Raw genomic sequence first — 23,420 nt, 5'->3', positions numbered from 1 at the left:
ATATTCATGCTAACCTCCCCTTTTACTTTATAGTAATGGTGAGAGGTTAGCTTGTCTTGGGGGCATGATGTTTGTGCGTCTGTAACTTTCTCATTCATCAATATTCATGCTAACCTCCCCTTTTACTTTATAGTAATGGTGAGAGGTTAGCTTGTCTTGGGGGCATGATGTTTGTGCGTCTGTAACTTTCTCATTCATCAATATTCATGATAACCTCCCCTTTTACTTTATAGTAATGGTGAGAGGTTAGCTTGTCTTGGGGGCATGATGTTTGTGCGTCTGTAACTTTCTCATTCATCAATATTCATGCTAACCTCCCCTTTTACTTTATAGTAATGGTGAGAGGTTAGCTTGTCTTGGGGGCATGATGTTTGTGCGTCTGTAACTTTCTCATTCATCAATATTCATGATAACCTCCCCTTTTACTTTATAGTAATGGTGAGAGGTTAGCTTGTCTTGGGGGCATGATGTTTGTGCGTCTGTAACTTTCTCATTCATCAATATTCATGATAACCTCCGCTTTTACTTTATAGTAATGGTGAGAGGTTAGCTTGTCTTGGGGGCATGATGTTTGTGCGTCTGTAACTTTCTCATTCATCAATATTCATGATAACCTCCCCTTTTACTTTATAGTAATGGTGAGAGGTTAGCTTGTCTTGGGGGCATGATGTTTGTGCGTCTGTAACTTTCTCATTCATCAATATTCATGATAACCTCCGCTTTTACTTTATAGTAATGGTGAGAGGTTAGCTTGTCTTGGGGGCATGATGTTTGTGCGTCTGTAACTTTCTCATTCATCAATATTCATGCTAACCTCCCCTTTTACTTTATAGTAATGGTGAGAGGTTAGCTTGTCTTGGGGGCATGATGTTTGTGCGTCTGTAACTTTCTCATTCATCAATATTCATGATAACCTCCCCTTTTACTTTATAGTAATGGTGAGAGGTTAGCTTGTCTTGGGGGCATGATGTTTGTGCGTCTGTAACTTTCTCATTCATCAATATTCATGCTAACCTCCCCTTTTACTTTATAGTAATGGTGAGAGGTTAGCTTGTCTTGGGGGCATGATGTTTGTGCGTCTGTAACTTTCTCATTCATCAATATTCATGATAACCTCCCCTTTTACTTTATAGTAATGGTGAGAGGTTAGCTTGTCTTGGGGGCATGATGTTTGTGCGTCTGTAACTTTCTCATTCATCAATATTCATGATAACCTCCCCTTTTACTTTATAGTAATGGTGAGAGGTTAGCTTGTCTTGGGGGCATGATGTTTGTGCGTCTGTAACTTTCTCATTCATCAATATTCATGATAACCTCCCCTTTTACTTTATAGTAATGGTGAGAGGTTAGCTTGTCTTGGGGGCATGATGTTTGTGCGTCTGTAACTTTCTCATTCATCAATATTCATGATAACCTCCCCTTTTACTTTATAGTAATGGTGAGAGGTTAGCTTGTCTTGGGGGCATGATGTTTGTGCGTCTGTAACTTTCTCATTCATCAATATTCATGATAACCTCCCCTTTTACTTTATAGTAATGGTGAGAGGTTAGCTTGTCTTGGGGGCATGATGTTTGTGCGTCTGTAACTTTCTCATTCATCAATATTCATGATAACCTCCCCTTTTACTTTATAGTAATGGTGAGAGGTTAGCTTGTCTTGGGGGCATGATGTTTGTGCGTCTGTAACTTTCTCATTCATCAATATTCATGATAACCTCCCCTTTTACTTTATAGTAATGGTGAGAGGTTAGCTTGTCTTGGGGGCATGATGTTTGTGCGTCTGTAACTTTCTCATTCATCAATATTCATGATAACCTCCCCTTTTACTTTATAGTAATGGTGAGAGGTTAGCTTGTCTTGGGGGCATGATGTTTGTGCGTCTGTAACTTTCTCATTCATCAATATTCATGCTAACCTCCCCTTTTACTTTATAGTAATGGTGAGAGGTTAGCTTGTCTTGGGGGCATGATGTTTGTGCGTCTGTAACTTTCTCATTCATCAATATTCATGATAACCTCCCCTTTTACTTTATAGTAATGGTGAGAGGTTAGCTTGTCTTGGGGGCATGATGTTTGTGCGTCTGTAACTTTCTCATTCATCAATATTCATGATAACCTCCCCTTTTACTTTATAGTAATGGTGAGAGGTTAGCTTGTCTTGGGGGCATGATGTTTGTGCGTCTGTAACTTTCTCATTCATCAATATTCATGATAACCTCCCCTTTTACTTTATAGTAATGGTGAGAGGTTAGCTTGTCTTGGGGGCATGATGTTTGTGCGTCTGTAACTTTCTCATTCATCAATATTCATGATAACCTCCCCTTTTACTTTATAGTAATGGTGAGAGGTTAGCTTGTCTTGGGGGCATGATGTTTGTGCGTCTGTAACTTTCTCATTCATCAATATTCATGCTAACCTCCCCTTTTACTTTATAGTAATGGTGAGAGGTTAGCTTGTCTTGGGGGCATGATGTTTGTGCGTCTGTAACTTTCTCATTCATCAATATTCATGCTAACCTCAACGCTACTTTATCATTTCCAATCCAAAGTGCTGGAGTACAGAGCCAAAACAACAAAACATGTGTCACTGTTTAAATCTGTGTATTCTCTCCTCCTGTAGGTGTGTGTGATCGGGGACTGTGTAGGTGGTATCCTAGGGTTTGATGCGCTGTGCAGCAGTAACGTCATCGTTTCAGAAAGCCAGAACAGCAGTAGACGAGGCAGCACCGTCAGCGTACAGGTACCTCTGTCTCCTTTAATTCCATCCCACAGGGCTACTCGAGGACTAAAACACACTTTCAATGTAACTCTCTTAATCTCTGTCTGGGAAACCGGTCCTATCTGTTGCATAGATCTGACAGCTACTATGTGTGCCCTCTCTCTCCCCCTCTCCCTCTCTTTCTCTCCCCCTCCACCTCCCCCTCCTCCTCCGTCTCTCCAGGACACAGACCGCCTCTCCCCTGGCATCATAATAAACAGTGTCTCTCTGTCTTCTCCGTCTTCTCCGACTCTGGAGGGCAGTCGCCATCTTAGTCGCAGTAACATTGACATCCCTCGCAGCTCAGGGCCTGACGACCCCAAGAGAATGCTGCCTCGCAAACGCAGCGACTCCTCCACCTACGAACTAGACACCATCAAACACCACCAGGCATTCCTGTCCAGGTCAGACACACACGCACATTCAAGGTATAGCTACATTGATCGACCTTTGTTATCAAATGTTAACTTTTCTACTGTTTATTTTTTCCCCCACTCTTTTGCCGTTCCCTCTCTCTCTCTCTCCCCCTGTCTCTCCAGTCTCCATAGCAGTGTATTGAGAACAGACTCAGGTTCGAGGCGCTCCAGCGGGAGTACCATGCTAGAGGGAGGGAGGCTGGACTTCGAGGTGGCAGACTTCTTCCTCTTTGGTTCACCTCTGGGGCTGGTGCTGGCACTGAGGAAGACTGTGGTGCCGTCCATAGATGGTGAGGGACACCTTCATCAGTGGTTGATCTCACTAGCCTGGGTGTGAATATATTACTGCTGCAGCCAACAGTCTTTGCCATGCATGGAGTTGAATTTTTAAGGAGTTGGCTTAAGCAGAAATAGACTATTTGCTAAGTTGGCACTTTTCATGATTGCATTCATGTGTGCAGTCTTTGATTTTGCGTTCAGCCAATTCAAACATTCAGCCAATTCAAACAATTCAAACATTCAGCCAATTCAAACATATCAAACATTCAGGTAATTCAAACATATCAAACATTCATCCAATTTAAACATATCAAACATTCAGCCAATTCAAACAAATCAAACATTCAGGTAATTTAAACATATCAAACATTCATCCAATTTAAACTTATCAAACATTCATCCAATTTAAACTTATCAAACATTCAGGTAATTCAAACATATCAAACATTCAGGTAATTCAAACATATCAAACATTCAGGTAATTCAAACATATCAAACATTCAGGTAATTCAAACATATCAAACATTCAGCCAATTCAAACATGTCAAACATTCTGACTTTTTAAACATATCAAACATTCTGACTTTTTAAACATATAAGTGAGAATCTGTAAACTAAGCCACTCAGCATCTGTGTGGTGAGAGTGACGTTTCCTGCAGCTGTGGGGTCGGGCTCTGCCGGGACATGGCTAAGTGAGGTCACATCATAGTTCAGAGATTAGAGGTCATGTTTTACATCTCTGATGCCAGAAATCCATTAGCTGTGACATTTAAGACACAACATGGTCCAAAGTAAACTAAGAACTAAGATAAATAGAAGGTTTAGGAAGGAGCTGAGAGGCAGCAGAGGAAACAGACGGGGTTGTGACACAGATCCTTCAGGGGTTCCATGGAGTTCTAGAGAGTTCCAGAGACATGACTCATCAGCAGTTGCCTTTGTCACTTCTGGACCCTTGAGACAAGAAGCTTTGATTGAAGTTGTCCATAGTTCCGCAATTGTTTGGTCAAATGATTTTCAATATGTGAGCTTTGGAAATAACTTGGATGGCTGTTGTTCTTTTTCCCTGCTCTTTTCCTCATCTCTCTCTCTCTCCCCATCTTTCTCTCTCTCCCCATCTCTCTCTCTCCCCATCTTTCTCTCTCTCTTTTTCTCTCAATTCAATTCAATTCAAAGGGCTTTATTGGCATGGGAAACATGTTTACATTGCCAAAGCAAGTGAAGTAGAAAATAAATAAAAGTTAAATAAACAATTAACAGTAAACATTACACTCAAAGGAATATTTCAAATGTCATGTTATGGCTATATACAGTGTTGTAACAATATGCAAATAGTTAAAGTACAAAAGGGAAAATAAATATGGGTTGTTATTTTTGATGGTGTGTGTTCTTCACTGGTTGCCCTTTTCTTGTGGCAACAGGTCACAAATCGTAATGCTGTGATGGCACACTGTGGTATTTCACCCAATAGATATGGGAGTTTATCAAAATTAGATTTGTTTTCAAATTCTTTGGGTCTGTGTAATCTGAGGGAAATGTGTGTCTAATATGGTCATACATTTGTCAGGAGGTTAGGAAGTGCAGCTCAGTTTCCACCTCATTTTCTTGGTAGTGTGCACGTAGCCTGTCTTCTCTTGAGAACCAGGTCTGCCCACGGTGGTCTGCCCAGGTCAGTCACAGTGGTCAGTCACAGTGGTCAGGTATTCTGCCACTGTGTACTCTCTGTTTAGGGCCAAATAGCATTCTAGTTTATCTTTTTGTTTTCTCATGATTTGGTTGGGGCTAATTGTGTTGTTGTCCTGGCGCTCTGTTTGTGTTTATGAACAGAGCCCTATTACCAGCTTGATTAGGGGACTCTTCTCTAGGTTAATCTCTCTCTAGGTGATGGCTTTGTTATGGAAGGTTTGGGAATTACGTCCTTTTAGGTGCTTGTAGAATTTAAGACTTTTCTGGATGTTGATAATTAGTTGGTATCAGCCTAATTCTGCTCTGCATGCATTATTTGGTGTTTTACGTTGTCAATTTTTTTTGCAGAATTCTGCATGCAGTCTCAATTTGGTGTTTTTTTTCCATTTTGTTAATTATTGGTTGATGAGCAGATCCCTGACCTCACAACCATAAAGGGCAATGGGTTCTATAACTGATTCAAGAACTTGACATGTCGAATTTGATGTTCCTTTTGAGGGCGTAGAAGGTCCTTCTTACCTTGTCTTTCAGATCGTTCACAGCTTTGTGGAAATGACCTGTGGCACTAATGTTTAGGTCGATGTGCGTATAGTTTTTTGTGTGCTCTAGGGCACCGGTGTCTAGATGGAATTTGTATTTGTGGTCCTGGCAACTGGACCTTTTTTGGAACACCATTATTTTTGTCTTACTGAGATTTACTGTCAGGGCCCAGGTCAGACAGAATCTGTGCAGAAGATCTAGGTGCTGCTGTAGGGCCTCCTTGGTTGGGGACAGAAGCACCAGTTCATTAGGAAACAGTAGACATTTGACTTAAGATTGTAGTAGAGGAGGCCTGGTGCTGCAGACTGTTCTAGTGCCCTCACCAATTTGTTTATATATACAGTTGAAGTCGGAAATTTACATACACCTTAGCCAAATATATTTAAACTCAGTTTTTCACAATTCCTGACATTTAATCCAAGAAAATATTCCCTGTTTTAGGGTCAGTTAGGACTTTATTTTAAGAATGTGAACTGTCAGAATAATAGTAGTGAGAATGATTTATTTATTTCAGCTTTTATTTCTTTCATCACATTCCCAGTGGGTCAGAAGTTTACATACACTCAATTAGTATTTGGTAGCATTGCCTTTAAATTGTTTAACTTGGGTCAAACGTTTCAGATAGCCTTCCACAAGCTTCCCACAGTAAGTTGGGTGAATTTTGGCCCATTCCTCCTGTCAGAGCTGGTGTAACTGAGTCAGGTTTGTAGGCCTCCTTGCTCGCACATGCTTTTTCAGTTCTGCCCACAAATGTTCTATGGAATTGAGGTCAGGGCTTTATGATGGCCACACCAATACCTTGACTTTGTTGTCCTTAAGACATTTTGCCACATCTTTGGAAGTATGCTTGGGGTCATTGTCCATATGGAATAGCCATTTGTGACCAAGCTTTGACTTCCTGACTGATGTCTTGAGATGTTGCTTCAATATATCCACATAATTTTCCTTCCTCATGAGGACTCGTTTTACTGTGGATATAGATACTTTTGTACCTGTTTCCTCCAGCATCTTCACAAGGTCCTTTGCTGTTGTTCTGGGATTGATTTGCACTTTTCACACCAAAGTACGTTTATCTCTAGGAGACAGAGCGCATCTCCTTCCTGAGCGGTATGACAGCTGCGTGGTCCCATTGTGTTTATACTTGCGTTCTATTGTTTGTACAGATGAACGTGGTACCTTCAGGCATTTGGAAATTGCTCCCAAATATGAACCAGATTTGTAGAGGTCTACAATTTTTTTTCTGAGGTCTTGGTTAATTTCTTTTGATTTTCCCATGATCTCAAGCAAAGAGGCACTGAGTTTGAAGGTAGGCCTTGAAACACATCCACAGGTACACCTCCAACTGACTCAAATTATGTCAATTAGCCTATCAGAAGCTTCTAAATCCATGACATCATTTTCTGGAATTTTCCAAGCTGTTTAAAGGCACAGTCAAATTAGTGTATTGTAACTTCTGACCCACTGGAATTGTGATACAGTTAATTATAAGTGAAATAATCTGTCTGTTAACAATTTTTGCAAGAATGACTTGTGTCATGCACAAAGTAGATGTCCTAACTGACTTGCCAAAACTATAGTTTGTTAACAAGAAATTTGTGGAGTGGTTGAAAAACGAGTTTTAATGACTCCGACCTAAGTGTATTTAAACTTCCGTCTTCAACTGTATGTTGAAGAGAGTGGGGCTAAAGCTGCATCCCTGTCTCCCCCACGGCCCATGGAAAGAAATATGTGTGTTTTTTGTCAATTTTAACCCCACACTGTATACATTGATTTTATCATGTTGAATGTTTTTCTCCCAACACTGCTTTCCATCAACTTGTATAGCAGAACCTCATGCTCAAATTGAGTCAAAAGCTTTTTTGAAATCAACAAAGCATGAGAAGAATTTGCCTTTGTTTTGGTTTGTTTGTCAATTAGGGTGTGGAGGGTGAATACGTGGTCTGTCGTAAGGTAATTTGGTAAAAAGCCAATGTGACCTTTGCTCAGTACATTGTTTTCACTGATGAAATGTACGAGTCTTCTGTTAATGATAATGCAGAGGATTTTCCCAAGGTTGCTGTTGCTCTTGACACATATCCCACGGTAGTCTTTCTCTCTCTCCCTCCAGTCTCAGCGTTGCGTCCGGCCTGTCAGCAGCTATATAACCTGTTTCATCCAGCGGACCCCTCTGCCTCCCGCCTGGAGCCCCTTCTAGAGAAGAGGTTTCACCAGCTGCCCCCCTTCTGTGTCCCCCGATACCAACGCTTCCCTCTGGGGGACGGACACTCTGCTCTGCTGGGTGAGGATAGATACACACACACACACACACACCAGAAGTATTTATTTATGAGAGCAAGCACTCAAATCAATCCCTCCAAAAGCAAGCACTCAATTAGCTGTGTGGTTTGCTTTCCATGTCCATATGCTGTCATGGTAGCGTATCTGTGTGCATGTGTTATCAGATATAATGTACTGTGCTTTACGTCCGTCCAGTCAGTCTTATTTATTTATTTTTTAAATTGAACCTTTATTTTTCTAGGCAAGTCAGTTAAGAACAAATTCTTATTTTACAATGATGGCCTACCCCGTCCAAACTCTCCCCTAACCCAGATGATGCTGGGCTAATTGTGTGCCGTCCTATAGGACTCAGCAGTTATTACACATTGTAGTCTGTTACATACGTTTATTTCTGCCTCTCTGTCCCACCCACCCCCCCATGTCTCTTCTGCCTCCCCTGACCCCATATATCTCCCCTGTGTCTCCCCCCTCTCCACATCTCTCTGTCTCCCTCTTGCCCATCTCTCTATCTTCCCCTCCTCATTCCCCAGTGGAGACTATGCAGAGTAACCCCCATCTCCTGTTGGAGTCAGTACCCCTGCGTTGCCAGGAGGGGGGCGTCAGTGAGACCTCCATCCCCGTCCCTGTACGCAGCTGGCCCCAGCAGGCCTCACAGCTCAACAACAGTGTGTACCCTTTCTCTGTCTCTGTCTGTCTGTCCACTGCTTGGTTCCCTTTCGCTGTTGCTCTGTCTGTCTGACTGTCTGTGTCTCTCACTCTCTTTGTCTGTAAAATGTAAATGATTGCCTGATCAAAAATCTCTCTCTTTCTCCCTCTCTCTCACTCACTCACTCACTCACTCACTCACTCACTCACTCACACTTTCTCTCCGGTATCTCCTTCCCTCCATAGCGGACATGTTTGTGGACACCCAGTACCCGTCCTCCCCGCTGACTGGACCCCGTAGGTCCAGTGAGGCCAGCATCGCTAGCCAGGTGTCAGGCATGGCCGACTCATACATCAGCAACAGTCAGTATGGACTTTATACTGTTTATACTGTTAACAGCAGTGTTTGTGGCTCAGAGAGAGATAACATTCATTCTCTGAAATGTTTCACACTTTGTTTATTTCTTCTTTTGTACCGTCTGTTTTGTTGTTCCGTAGCTACTAAACGCTATAGCAGTTCGTCTAAGAAGCTGGGTCTCCTCTCCCAGCTTGCGCTTTCTAAACTCCCCTCGAGGAGCCCCTCTCCACGAGCCAGGAAGAAGATACGACCCTTCCTCACTCTCAGACACACCGACTCAGAGCAGGGTGACGATGATGTCACCTCTGACATCACTTCCTCTGATGTCTCCTCAGACCTGCCCTCTGACTTCACTGAAGTCACCTCTGATGTCACCTCTGACATCACCGATACGAACTCTGACCCTCCGTCGCCAGATACGCTGATGGACATAGAGCAAGGTAGTCTGGGTACTGTAGTTTCCCTGGAAGGAGGAAGGTTTGAATCCTGTGTGAACCCCAGGACACTCATCTGTGTGCCCTGTCATTGGTCACCTTCCAGCTACAGTTGAACCATCACACTGTATTAGATGTCCTCTCCCTCCTTTTCTCCTCTACAGCATTTACCCTGTACTGTACTGCAGTGGTTCCCAAACAGGAGTTATGGCAATGTCCTCAATCAAGGACCGGATTAACCCTATCATTCCCGAGACCCCAGCAAAAATCGTCTTTTTATTTATCTGACTTTCATTGATCTGCATGTCCAGACCTCATATTTAGCCATTTTCTTTTCAGGACAAAATTTGACATAAACAGTTGCATTCAAGAGTTTTATTGACTAATGTCAATAAAACAAATAAGGTCTGCCAAAGCAAACACCTGATAAAAATGAATTTATATGAATGCTGTAAGTACAGAATTTGTTTGCTTAGTGGAAAATTAATATCCGACTAGTCAGTGACAACTGTGTGGAGTTTGTGAAAACAACTATATGAGCCTATTACAGCATTATAGGCGTTTTTGTAGAAAGACCCCAGGGATCCACCCTTGTCTCACAAACAATGCTCTAGCTCCGCCCCCGTTAATCACACAGACTAATCCAATGACACAACCTGTAGTCTGTAGCTCAAACACACTATGTTTAAAAGGAATTAGAAGTCCAAATTGCGCCGGCATCACGGTGGGACTCATTGTGTTAAAATGAGGGACCACTGTTTGGAAATCGCTGATATTGTATGTTACCCTATCCTTCCTCCTTCCTTCAACCAAATCTGTCCCTCTACTCCAGTTTAATCTGTCCCTGGCCTGAAAGTCCATTCTTCTCCTGTGTGGACCTGTGACTCCGTCTGTAATATACAGCCTCTCCCTTGGACTGTACATCTCTGGATGAGCACACTTCCCTCTACTGTGGAACCCCTCTTTGTCTGGAACTATCATTGACCAGAAATATGTCGATCTCTTTTTCTAACACTATCTTCTTTTCTCAACCGTGATTACCTATCGCTTGTTTTATGCCAGGACTGTTTCTGTTGACTGATAGACTTCTCTCTCACTCTCTCTCCCTAGTTGCGTCTCGGTGGTGGGGCAGCAAGCGGATGGACTTTGCCCTGTACTGTCCTGATGCCCTCACCGCCTTCCCCACTGTAGCTCTGCCTCACCTCTTCCATGCTTCATACTGGGAATCTACTGACGTTGTCTCCTTCCTACTCAGACAGGTACAACTGGTTATGAATGCCCTATGAATGTTTACAGCATAATAAAGGCATTGCCTCCTTTGACCTGTTATAAGGGCTCATGTATTCTATATGAACGTTTATGTAACCATCCCTGTCTGCTTCTCCAGGTGATGAGGCATGAGAACTCTAGTATTCTGGAGCTGGATGGTAAAGAGGTGACCGAGTTCAAGCCTTCTAAACCCAGAGAGAAATGGCTGCGCAAGAGGACACACGTCAAGATCAGGGTGAGCACAGGCCCCTTCCTAACTGTTAACTGGAAATGACACAACGACAAGGTTCCTGTTTAACAAAGTTTACTATACCGTATGAATACCCACAAAGTTTACTATACCGTATGAACACCCACAAAGTTTACTATACCGTATGAACACCCACAAAGTGTACTATACCGTATGAACACCCACAAAGTGTACTATACCGTATGAACACCCACAAAGTTTACTATACCGTATGAACACCCACAAAGTTTACTATACCGTATGAACACCCACAAAGTTTACTATACCGTATGAACACCCACAAAGTTTACTATACCGTATGAACACCCACAAAGTTTACTATACCGTATGAACACCCACAAAGTGTACTATACCGTATGAACACCCACAAAGTTTACTATACCGAATGAACACCCACAAAGTGTACTATACCGTATGAACACCCACAACGTTTACTATACCGTATGAACACCCACAAAGTGTACTATACCGTATGAACACCCACAAAGTGTACTATACCGTATGAACACCCACAAAGTTTACTATACCGTATGAACACCCACAAAGTTTACTATACCGTATGAACACCCACAAAGTTTACTATACCGTATGAACACCCACAAAGTGTACTATACCGTATGAACACCCACAAAGTGTACTATACCGTATGAACACCCACAAAGTTTACTATACCGTATGAACACCCACAAAGTGTACTATACCGTATGAACACCCACAAAGTGTACTATACCGTATGAACACCCACAAAGTGTACTATACCGTATGAACACCCACAAAGTTTACTATACCGTATGAACACCCACAAAGTTTACTATACCGTATGAACACCCACAAAGTTTACTATACCGTATGAACACCCACAAAGTGTACTATACCGTATGAACACCCACAAAGTTTACTATACCGTATGAACACCCACAAAGTTTACTATACCGTATGAACACCCACAAAGTTTACTATACCGTATGAACACCCACAAAGTGTACTATACCGTATGAACACCCACAAAGTGTACTATACCGTATGAACACCCACAAAGTTTACTATACCGTATGAACACCCACAAAGTGTACTATACCGTATGAACACCCACAAAGTGTACTATACCGTATGAACACCCACAAAGTTTACTATACCGTATGAACACCCACAAAGTTTACTATACCGTATGAACACCCACAAAGTTTACTATACCGTATGAACACCCACAAAGTGTACTATACCGTATGAACACCCACAAAGTGTACTATACCGTATGAACACCCACAAAGTGTACTATACCATATGAACACCCACAGTGTACTATACCATATGAACACCCACAAAGTGTACTATACCATATGAACACCCACAAAGTGTACTATACCGAATGAACACCCACAAAGTGTACTATACCATATGAACACCCACAAAGTTTACTATACCGTATGAACACCCATAAAGTGTACTATACCGTATGAACACCCACAAAGTTTACTATACCGTATGAACACCCACAAAGTGTACTATACCATATGAACACCCACAAAGTGTACTATACCGTATGAACACCCACAAAGTGTACTATACCATATGAACACCCACAAAGTGTACTATACCGTATGAACACCCATAAAGTGTACTATACCGTATGAACACCCATAAAGGTAGCCATTACACTCAAGGCCAGGTCCATCAACGACTAGACTTCCTGCGCATGCTCACTCTTGACTGAGTGATAGCCCTGTAATAACAGAAATATAGGGATACATAAAACATGAACTTAGTACTAACCACTTTTAGCCATTAGTGATATCTCAAGTTAATGCATTTATCAGGAGTTTACTAGTTTCTGTATCAGTACACCAATGGTAAGTGTGTGTGTGTGTGTGTGTGTGTGTGTATAGAACGTTACGGCCAACCACCGTGTGAATGATGCTGTGTTCACTGAGGATGGAACACAGCTGGTGATGGGACGCTTCATGTACGGACCTCTGGACATGGTCACTCTCACTGGGGAGAAGGTAAAGCATCGCATCGGGACAAACTTGAGTTCTGCCACTGATTGCAAGACACTGGGATAGAACCAAACCCTAACTTGAGATACTTCCATGCAACTACATTTTTGTTTGCATAAATAATTGATTTCTGTCAATGCAACATATGGGCGTGTAATCCAAAACCTCCTCTTGCTCCTCCTCCAGATTGACATCCACATCATGACCCAGCCCCCCTCAGGAGAGTGGATGTACTTTGACACCGAGCTGTCCAATAGCAGCGGACGGATCTCCTATGTCATCCCAGAGAGCAAGAGGCTGGGCATTGGAGTTTATCCTGTCAAACTGGTCGTCAGGTAGGTTACAGGATTCATCTGATTAGCTGATTTTCATGGTGTTTTTGAGTATTAAAACAAGCTTTGAATTAAGTGTATTTGTTACAATTCCTCTTTCCTGCACCTCTCCTCCTCCTCTCTCTCTCTCTCTCTCTCTCTCTCTCTCTCTCTCTCTCTCTCTTGCCCTCCCGTTCCCTTCCTCCCTCTCTCTCTCTCGCCCCCTCCCTTCCTCCCTCTCTTAGGGGTGACCATACATTTGCGGACAGCTACCTGACGGTGTTGCCGCGGGGAACAGAGTTTGTAGTGTTCAGTATTGACGGCTCGTTTGCTGCCAGTGTGTCCATCATGGGAAGTGACCCCAAGGTCAGAGCTGGAGCTGTAGATGTGGTCAGGTAGGAACATGATGAGTTTTATTGAGTTTTATTTAATGTGGTTGTAGCTATATGTTCCTGCCCAGGAGTCACACTAGCTAATTTTGACATACAAGTTGTGAATAGTCCCTGGTAATCATCAAATTAATAAATGCATAGACAAGACACCCAACCCTTTGGGCTTCTACTTGTTCACCCACATCCTGGTCTCCCTCCCTCCCCCAGACACTGGCAGGACCTGGGCTATCTGATAGTGTATGTGACAGGTCGTCCAGACATGCAGAAGCAGCGTGTGGTGGCCTGGCTGTCTCAACATAACTTCCCTCATGGCATCGTGTCCTTCTGTGACGGCCTGGTCCACGACCCCCTCAGACACAAGGCCAACTTCCTCAAGGCCCTCATCTGTGAGGTACAGTAACGGGGGCAGAGATGAGGGTGTAGGAGTAAGGGGTTAGGGTAACACTGGGTTTGAGGAAGGGTAAGTGGGTTGTTCAGGGTGAGGGGACTAGGCAAGGAAGGTTTCTACTGTCAAAATACAATGTGATAGAAACAACAAAACTAACCCTACTGATGTAGTGTTTCTAACAGTCCATTTCTGTGTGTGTGTGTGTGTGTGTGTGTGTGTGTGTGTAGGCCCATATGAAGATCTTTGCTGCTTACGGCTCTACTAAGGACATTTCAGTGTACTCCTCAATAGGCCTGCCCCCGTCCCACATCTACATAGTGGGGCGGCCCACCAAGAAGATGTCCAGCCAGTGTCAGGTACTTAACTAGCTCTTAGAAAATACACTGTCCCCCAAAAATAAGTCATACATTCAAGTGTATAATAGGCAGAATCTACCACATACCCAGAGCTGATGAGTTAAGGTGCTGAATCTACCACACACCCAGAGCTGATTAGTTAAGGTGCTGCATCTACCACATACCCAGAGCTGATTAGTTAAGGTGCTGAATCTACCACACACCCAGAGCTGATTAGTTAAGGTGCTGAATCTACCACACACCCAGAGCTGATTAGTTAAGGTGCTGAATCTACCACATACCCAGAGCTGATTAGTTAAGGTGCTGAATCTACCACACACCCAGAGCTGATTAGTTAAGGTGCTGAATCTACCACATACCCAGAGCTGATTAGTTAAGGTGCTGAATCTACCACACACCCAGAGCTGATTAGTTAAGGTGCTGAATCTACCACACACCCAGAGCTGATGAGTTAAGGTGCTGCATCTACCACATACCCAGAGCTGATTAGTTAAGGTGCTGAATCTACCACATACCCAGAGCTGATTAGTTAAGGTGCTGAATCTACCACACACCCAGAGCTGATTAGTTAAGGTGCTGAATCTACCACATACCCAGAGCTAATGAGTTAAGGTGCTGAATCTACCACATACCCAGAGCTGATTAGTTAAGGTGCTGAATCTACCACATACCCAGAGCTGATTAGTTAAGGTGCTGAATCTACCACACACCCAGAGCTGATTAGTTAAGGTGCTGAATCTACCACACACCCAGAGCTGATTAGTTAAGGTGCTGCATCTACCACATACCCAGAGCTGATTAGTTAAGGTGCTGAATCTACCACACACCCAGAGCTGATTAGTTAAGGTGCTGAATCTACCACATACCCAGAGCTGATTAGTTAAGGTGCTGAATCTACCACACACCCAGAGCTGATGAGTTAAGGTGCTGAATCTACCACATACCCAGAGCTGATTAGTTAAGGTGCTGAATCTACCACACACCCAGAGCTGATTAGTTAAGGTGCTGAATCTACCACACACCCAGAGCTGATTAGTTAAGGTGCTGAATCTACCACACACCCAGAGCTGATTAGTTAAGGTGCTGAATCTACCACACACCCAGAGCTGATTAGTTAAGGTGCTGAATCTACCACATACCCAGAGCTGATTAGTTAAGGTGCTGAATCTACCACACACCCAGAGCTGATTAGTTAAGGTGCTGCATCTACCACATACCCAGAGCTGATGAGTTAAGGTAATGCATCTACCACATACCCAGAGCTGATTAGTTAAGGTGCTGAATCTACCACATACCCAGAGCTGATTAGTTATGGTGCTGAATCTACCACACACCCAGAGCTGATTAGTTAAGGTGCTGAATCTACCACACACCCAGAGCTGATTAGTTAAGGTGCTGAATCTACCACATACCCAGAGCTGATTAGTTAAGGTGCTGAATCTACCACACACCCAGAGCTGATTAGTTAAGGTGCTGAATCTACCACATACCCAGAGCTGATTAGTTAAGGTGCTGAATCTACCACACACCCAGAGCTGATTAGTTAAGGTGCTGAATCTACCACACACCCAGAGCTGATGAGTTAAGGTGCTGCATCTACCACATACCCAGAGCTGATTAGTTAAGGTGCTGAATCTACCACATACCCAGAGCTGATTAGTTAAGGTGCTGAATCTACCACACACCCAGAGCTGATTAGTTAAGGTGCTGAATCTACCACATACCCAGAGCTAATGAGTTAAGGTGCTGAATCTACCACATACCCAGAGCTGATTAGTTAAGGTGTTGAATCTACCACATACCCAGAGCTGATTAGTTAAGGTGCTGAATCTACCACACACCCAGAGCTGATTAGTTAAGGTGCTGAATCTACCACACACCCAGAGCTGATTAGTTAAGGTGCTGCATCTACCACATACCCAGAGCTGATTAGTTAAGGTGCTGAATCTACCACACACCCAGAGCTGATTAGTTAAGGTGCTGAATCTACCACATACCCAGAGCTGATTAGTTAAGGTGCTGAATCTACCACACACCCAGAGCTGATGAGTTAAGGTGCTGAATCTACCACATACCCAGAGCTGATTAGTTAAGGTGCTGAATCTACCACACACCCAGAGCTGATTAGTTAAGGTGCTGAATCTACCACACACCCAGAGCTGATTAGTTAAGGTGCTGAATCTACCACACACCCAGAGCTGATTAGTTAAGGTGCTGAATCTACCACACACCCAGAGCTGATTAGTTAAGGTGCTGAATCTACCACATACCCAGAGCTGATTAGTTAAGGTGCTGAATCTACCACACACCCAGAGCTGATTAGTTAAGGTGCTGCATCTACCACATACCCAGAGCTGATGAGTTAAGGTAATGCATCTACCACATACCCAGAGCTGATTAGTTAAGGTGCTGAATCTACCACATACCCAGAGCTGATTAGTTATGGTGCTGAATCTACCACACACCCAGAGCTGATTAGTTATGGTGCTGAATCTACCACACACCCAGAGCTGATTAGTTAAGGTGCTGAATCTACCACATACCCAGAGCTGATTAGTTAAGGTGCTGAATCTACCACATACCCAGAGCTGATTAGTTAAGGTGCTGAATCTACCACATACCCAGAGCTGATTAGTTAAGGTGCTGAATCTACCACACACCCAGAGCTGATTAGTTAAGGTGCTGAATCTACCACATACCCAGAGCTGATTAGTTAAGGTGCTGAATCTACCACACACCCAGAGCTGATTAGTTAAGGTGCTGCATCTACCACATACCCAGAGCTGATTAGTTAAGGTGCTGAATCTACCACACACCCAGAGCTGATTAGTTAAGGTGCTGCATCTACCACATACCCAGAGCTGATTAGTTAAGGTGCTGAATCTACCACATACCCAGAGCTGATTAGTTAAGGTGCTGAATCTACCACACACCCAGAGCTGATTAGTTAAGGTGCTGAATCTACCACACACCCAGAGCTGATTAGTTAAGGTGCTGAATCTACCACATACCCAGAGCTGATTAGTTAAGGTGCTGAATCTACCACACACCCAGAGCTGATTAGTTAAGGTGCTGAATCTACCACATACCCAGAGCTGATTAGTTAAGGTGCTGAATCTACCACACACCCAGAGCTGATGAGTTAAGGTGCTGCATCTACCACATACCCAGAGCTGATTAGTTAAGGTGCTGAATCTACCACACACCCAGAGCTGATTAGTTAAGGTGCTGAATCTACCACACACCCAGAGCTGATTAGTTAAGGTGCTGAATCTACCACACACCCAGAGCTGATTAGTTAAGGTGCTGCATCTACCACATACCCAGAGCTGATTAGTTAAGGTGCTGAATCTACCACACACCCAGAGCTGATTAGTTAAGGTGCTGAATCTACCACACACCCAGAGCTGATTAGTTAAGGTGCTGAATCTACCACATACCCAGAGCTGATTAGTTAAGGTGCTGAATCTACCACATACCCAGAGCTGATTAGTTAAGGTGCTGAATCTACCACACACCCAGAGCTGATTAGTTAAGGTGCTGCATCTACCACATACCCAGAGCTGATTAGTTAAGGTGCTGAATCTACCACACACCCAGAGCTGATTAGTTAAGGTGCTGAATCTACCACACACCCAGAGCTGATTAGTTAAGGTGCTGCATCTACCACATACCCAGAGCTGATTAGTTAAGGTGCTGAATCTACCACACACCCAGAGCTGATTAGTTAAGGTGCTGAATCTACCACACACCCAGAGCTGATTAGTTAAGGTGCTGAATCTACCACATACCCAGAGCTGATTAGTTAAGGTGCTGAATCTACCACACACCCAGAGCTGATTAGTTAAGGTGCTGAATCTACCACATACCCAGAGCTGATTAGTTAAGGTGCTGAATCTACCACACACCCAGAGCTGATTAGTTAAGGTGCTGAATCTACCACATACCCAGAGCTGATTAGTTAAGGTGCTGAATCTACCACACACCCAGAGCTGATTAGTTAAGGTGCTGAATCTACCACACACCCAGAGCTGATTAGTTAAGGTGCTGCATCTACCACATACCCAGAGCTGATTAGTTAAGGTGCTGCATCTACCACATACCCAGAGCTGATTAGTTAAGGTGCTGAATCTACCACATACCCAGAGCTGATGAGTTAAGGTGCTGAATCTACCACATACCCAGAGCTGATTAGTTAAGGTGCTGAATCTACCACACACCCAGAGCTGATTAGTTAAGGTGCTGAATCTACCACATACCCAGAGCTGATTAGTTAAGGTGCTGAATCTACCACACACCCAGAGCTGATTAGTTAAGGTGCTGAATCTACCACATACCCAGAGCTGATTAGTTAAGGTGCTGAATCTACCACACACCCAGAGCTGATTAGTTAAGGTGCTGAATCTACCACATACCCAGAGCTGATTAGTTAAGGTGCTGAATCTACCACATACCCAGAGCTGATGAGTTAAGGTGCTGAATCTACCACACACCCAGAGCTGATTAGTTAAGGTGCTGCATCTACCACATACCCAGAGCTGATTAGTTAAGGTGCTGAATCTACCACATACCCAGAGCTGATTAGTTAAGGTGCTGAATCTACCACATACCCAGAGCTGATTAGTTAAGGTGCTGAATCTACCACATACCCAGAGCTGATTAGTTAAGGTGCTGAATCTACCACATACCCAGAGCTCATTAGTTAAGGTGCTGAATCTACCACACACCCAGAGCTGATTAGTTAAGGTGCTGAATCTACCACACACCCAGAGCTGATTAGTTAAGGTGCTGCATCTACCACATACCCAGAGCTGATTAGTTAAGGTGCTGAATCTACCACATACCCAGAGCTGATTAGTTAAGGTGCTGAATCTACCACATACCCAGAGCTGATTAGTTAAGGTGCTGAATCTACCACATACCCAGAGCTGATTAGTTAAGGTGCTGCATCTACCACACACCCAGAGCTGATTAGTTAAGGTGCTGCATCTACCACATACCCAGAGCTGATTAGTTAAGGTGCTGAATCTACCACACACCCAGAGCTGATTAGTTAAGGTGCTGAATCTACCACACACCCAGAGCTGATTAGTTAAGGTGCTGAATCCACCACACACCCAGAGCTGATTAGTTAAGGTGCTGAATCTACCACACACCCAGAGCTGATTAGTTATGGTGCTGAATCTACCACACACCCAGAGCTGATTAGTTAAGGTGCTGCATCTACCACACACCCAGAGCTGATTAGTTAAGGTGCTGAATCTACCACACACCCAGAGCTGATTAGTTATGGTGCTGAATCTACCACACACCCAGAGCTGATTAGTTAAGGTGCTGAATCTACCACACACCCAGAGCTGATTAGTTAAGGTGCTGAATCTACCACACACCCAGAGCTGATTAGTTAAGGTGCTGAATCTACCACACACCCAGAGCTGATTAGTTAAGGTGCTGAATCTACCACACACCCAGAGCTGATTAGTTAAGGTGCTGAATCTACCACACACCCAGAGCTGATTAGTTAAGGTGCTGAATCTACCACACACCCAGAGCTGATTAGTTAAGGTGCTGAATCTACCACATACCCAGAGCTGATTAGTTAAGGTGCTGAATCTACCACACACCCAGAGCTGATTAGTTAAGGTGCTGAATCTACCACACACCCAGAGCTGATTAGTTAAGGTGCTGAATCTACCACATACCCAGAGCTGATTAGTTAAGGTGCTGAATCTACCACACACCCAGAGCTGATTAGTTAAGGTGCTGAATCTACCACACACCCAGAGCTGATTAGTTAAGGTGCTGAATCTACCACACACCCAGAGCTGATTAGTTAAGGTGCTGAATCTACCACACACCCAGAGCTGATTAGTTAAGGTGCTGAATCTACCACATACCCAGAGCTGATTAGTTAAGGTGCTGAATCTACCACACACCCTGAGCTGATTAGTTAAGGTGCTGAATCTACCACATACCCAGAGCTGATTAGTTAAGGTGCTGAATCTACCACACACCCAGAGCTGATTAGTTAAGGTGCTGAATCTACCACACACCCAGAGCTGATTAGTTAAGGTGCTGGATCTACCACACACCCAGAGCTGATTAGTTAAGGTGCTGAATCTACCACATACCCAGAGCTGATTAGTTAAGGTGCTGAATCTACCACACACCCAGAGCTGATTAGTTAAGGTGCTGAATCTACCACACACCCAGAGCTGATTAGTTAAGGTGCTGAATCTACCACATACCCAGAGCTGATTAGTTAAGGTGCTGAATCTACCACATACCCAGAGCTGATGAGTTAAGGTGCTGAATCTACCACACACCCAGAGCTGATTAGTTAAGGTGCTGAATCTACCACATACCCAGAGCTGATGAGTTAAGGTGCTGAATCTACCACATACCCAGAGCTGATTAGTTAAGGTGCTGAATCTACCACATACCCAGAGCTCATTAGTTAAGGTGCTGAATCTACCACACACCCAGAGCTGATTAGTTAAGGTGCTGAATCTACCACACACCCAGAGCTGATTAGTTAAGGTGCTGCATCTACCACATACCCAGAGCTGATTAGTTAAGGTGCTGAATCTACCACATACCCAGAGCTGATTAGTTAAGGTGCTGAATCTACCACATACCCAGAGCTGATTAGTTAAGGTGCTGAATCTACCACATACCCAGAGCTGATTAGTTAAGGTGCTGCATCTACCACACACCCAGAGCTGATTAGTTAAGGTGCTGCATCTACCACATACCCAGAGCTGATTAGTTAAGGTGCTGAATCTACCACACACCCAGAGCTGATTAGTTAAGGTGCTGAATCTACCACACACCCAGAGCTGATTAGTTAAGGTGCTGAATCCACCACACACCCAGAGCTGATTAGTTAAGGTGCTGAATCTACCACACACCCAGAGCTGATTAGTTATGGTGCTGAATCTACCACACACCCAGAGCTGATTAGTTAAGGTGCTGCATCTACCACACACCCAGAGCTGATTAGTTAAGGTGCTGAATCTACCACACACCCAGAGCTGATTAGTTATGGTGCTGAATCTACCACACACCCAGAGCTGATTAGTTAAGGTGCTGAATCTACCACACACCCAGAGCTGATTAGTTAAGGTGCTGAATCTACCACACACCCAGAGCTGATTAGTTAAGGTGCTGAATCTACCACACACCCAGAGCTGATTAGTTAAGGTGCTGAATCTACCACACACCCAGAGCTGATTAGTTAAGGTGCTGAATCCACCACACACCCAGAGCTGATTAGTTAAGGTGCTGAATCTACCACACACCCAGAGCTGATTAGTTATGGTGCTGAATCTACCACACACCCAGAGCTGATTAGTTAAGGTGCTGCATCTACCACACACCCAGAGCTGATTAGTTAAGGTGCTGAATCTACCACACACCCAGAGCTGATTAGTTATGGTGCTGAATCTACCACACACCCAGAGCTGATTAGTTAAGGTGCTGAATCTACCACACACCCAGAGCTGATTAGTTAAGGTGCTGAATCTACCACACACCCAGAGCTGATTAGTTAAGGTGCTGAATCTACCACACACCCAGAGCTGATTAGTTAAGGTGCTGAATCTACCACACACCCAGAGCTGATTAGTTAAGGTGCTGAATCTACCACACACCCAGAGCTGATTAGTTAAGGTGCTGAATCTACCACACACCCAGAGCTGATTAGTTAAGGTGCTGAATCTACCACATACCCAGAGCTGATTAGTTAAGGTGCTGAATCTACCACACACCCAGAGCTGATTAGTTAAGGTGCTGAATCTACCACACACCCAGAGCTGATTAGTTAAGGTGCTGAATCTACCACATACCCAGAGCTGATTAGTTAAGGTGCTGAATCTACCACACACCCAGAGCTGATTAGTTAAGGTGCTGAATCTACCACACACCCAGAGCTGATTAGTTAAGGTGCTGAATCTACCACACACCCAGAGCTGATTAGTTAAGGTGCTGAATCTACCACACACCCAGAGCTGATTAGTTAAGGTGCTGAATCTACCACATACCCAGAGCTGATTAGTTAAGGTGCTGAATCTACCACACACCCTGAGCTGATTAGTTAAGGTGCTGAATCTACCACATACCCAGAGCTGATTAGTTAAGGTGCTGAATCTACCACACACCCAGAGCTGATTAGTTAAGGTGCTGAATCTACCACACACCCAGAGCTGATTAGTTAAGGTGCTGGATCTACCACACACCCAGAGCTGATTAGTTAAGGTGCTGAATCTACCACATACCCAGAGCTGATTAGTTAAGGTGCTGAATCTACCACACACCCAGAGCTGATTAGTTAAGGTGCTGAATCTACCACACACCCAGAGCTGATTAGTTAAGGTGCTGAATCTACCACATACCCAGAGCTGATTAGTTAAGGTGCTGAATCTACCACATACCCAGAGCTGATGAGTTAAGGTGCTGAATCTACCACACACCCAGAGCTGATTAGTTAAGGTGCTGAATCTACCACATACCCAGAGCTGATGAGTTAAGGTGCTGAATCTACCACATACCCAGAGCTGATTAGTTAAGGTGCTGAATCTACCACATACCCAGAGCTCATTAGTTAAGGTGCTGAATCTACCACACACCCAGAGCTGATTAGTTAAGGTGCTGAATCTACCACACACCCAGAGCTGATTAGTTAAGGTGCTGCATCTACCACATACCCAGAGCTGATTAGTTAAGGTGCTGAATCTACCACATACCCAGAGCTGATTAGTTAAGGTGCTGAATCTACCACATACCCAGAGCTGATTAGTTAAGGTGCTGAATCTACCACATACCCAGAGCTGATTAGTTAAGGTGCTGCATCTACCACACACCCAGAGCTGATTAGTTAAGGTGCTGCATCTACCACATACCCAGAGCTGATTAGTTAAGGTGCTGAATCTACCACACACCCAGAGCTGATTAGTTAAGGTGCTGAATCTACCACACACCCAGAGCTGATTAGTTAAGGTGCTGAATCCACCACACACCCAGAGCTGATTAGTTAAGGTGCTGAATCTACCACACACCCAGAGCTGATTAG

The 23,420-nt window shown here is 43.9% G+C and overlaps 1 protein-coding gene across 4 annotated transcripts in view; it reads left to right on the top strand.

Moving 5' to 3' along the window:
- Nucleotides 1–23,420, top strand: part of LOC110537074 (membrane-associated phosphatidylinositol transfer protein 2) — a 101,479-nt gene that overhangs the window by 71,282 nt on the left and 6,777 nt on the right. For 3 of the 4 annotated variants that reach the window (XM_036937060.1, XM_036937059.1, XM_036937058.1), the window contains 14 exons: nt 2,618–2,737; nt 2,939–3,159; nt 3,295–3,461; nt 7,781–7,951; nt 8,481–8,615; nt 8,842–8,958; nt 9,094–9,393; nt 10,498–10,646; nt 10,775–10,891; nt 12,793–12,909; nt 13,090–13,238; nt 13,460–13,609; nt 13,814–13,997; nt 14,222–14,350. In XM_036937060.1, coding sequence (XP_036792955.1) covers nt 2,618–2,737; nt 2,939–3,159; nt 3,295–3,461; nt 7,781–7,951; nt 8,481–8,615; nt 8,842–8,958; nt 9,094–9,393; nt 10,498–10,646; nt 10,775–10,891; nt 12,793–12,909; nt 13,090–13,238; nt 13,460–13,609; nt 13,814–13,997; nt 14,222–14,350 — 2,226 coding nt within the window. The remainder of the gene's footprint in view (nt 1–2,617; nt 2,738–2,938; nt 3,160–3,294; nt 3,462–7,780; nt 7,952–8,480; nt 8,616–8,841; nt 8,959–9,093; nt 9,394–10,497; nt 10,647–10,774; nt 10,892–12,792; nt 12,910–13,089; nt 13,239–13,459; nt 13,610–13,813; nt 13,998–14,221; nt 14,351–23,420) is intronic. The other variant, XM_036937061.1, reaches the window with a different exon arrangement.

Source organism: Oncorhynchus mykiss, chromosome 12 (genome assembly GCF_013265735.2).
Source record: "Oncorhynchus mykiss isolate Arlee chromosome 12, USDA_OmykA_1.1, whole genome shotgun sequence".
NCBI lineage: Eukaryota > Metazoa > Chordata > Actinopteri > Salmoniformes > Salmonidae > Oncorhynchus > Oncorhynchus mykiss.
The sequence above is the reverse complement of the archived record's forward strand: the minus strand, read 5'-3'. Positions and strand labels throughout refer to the sequence as shown.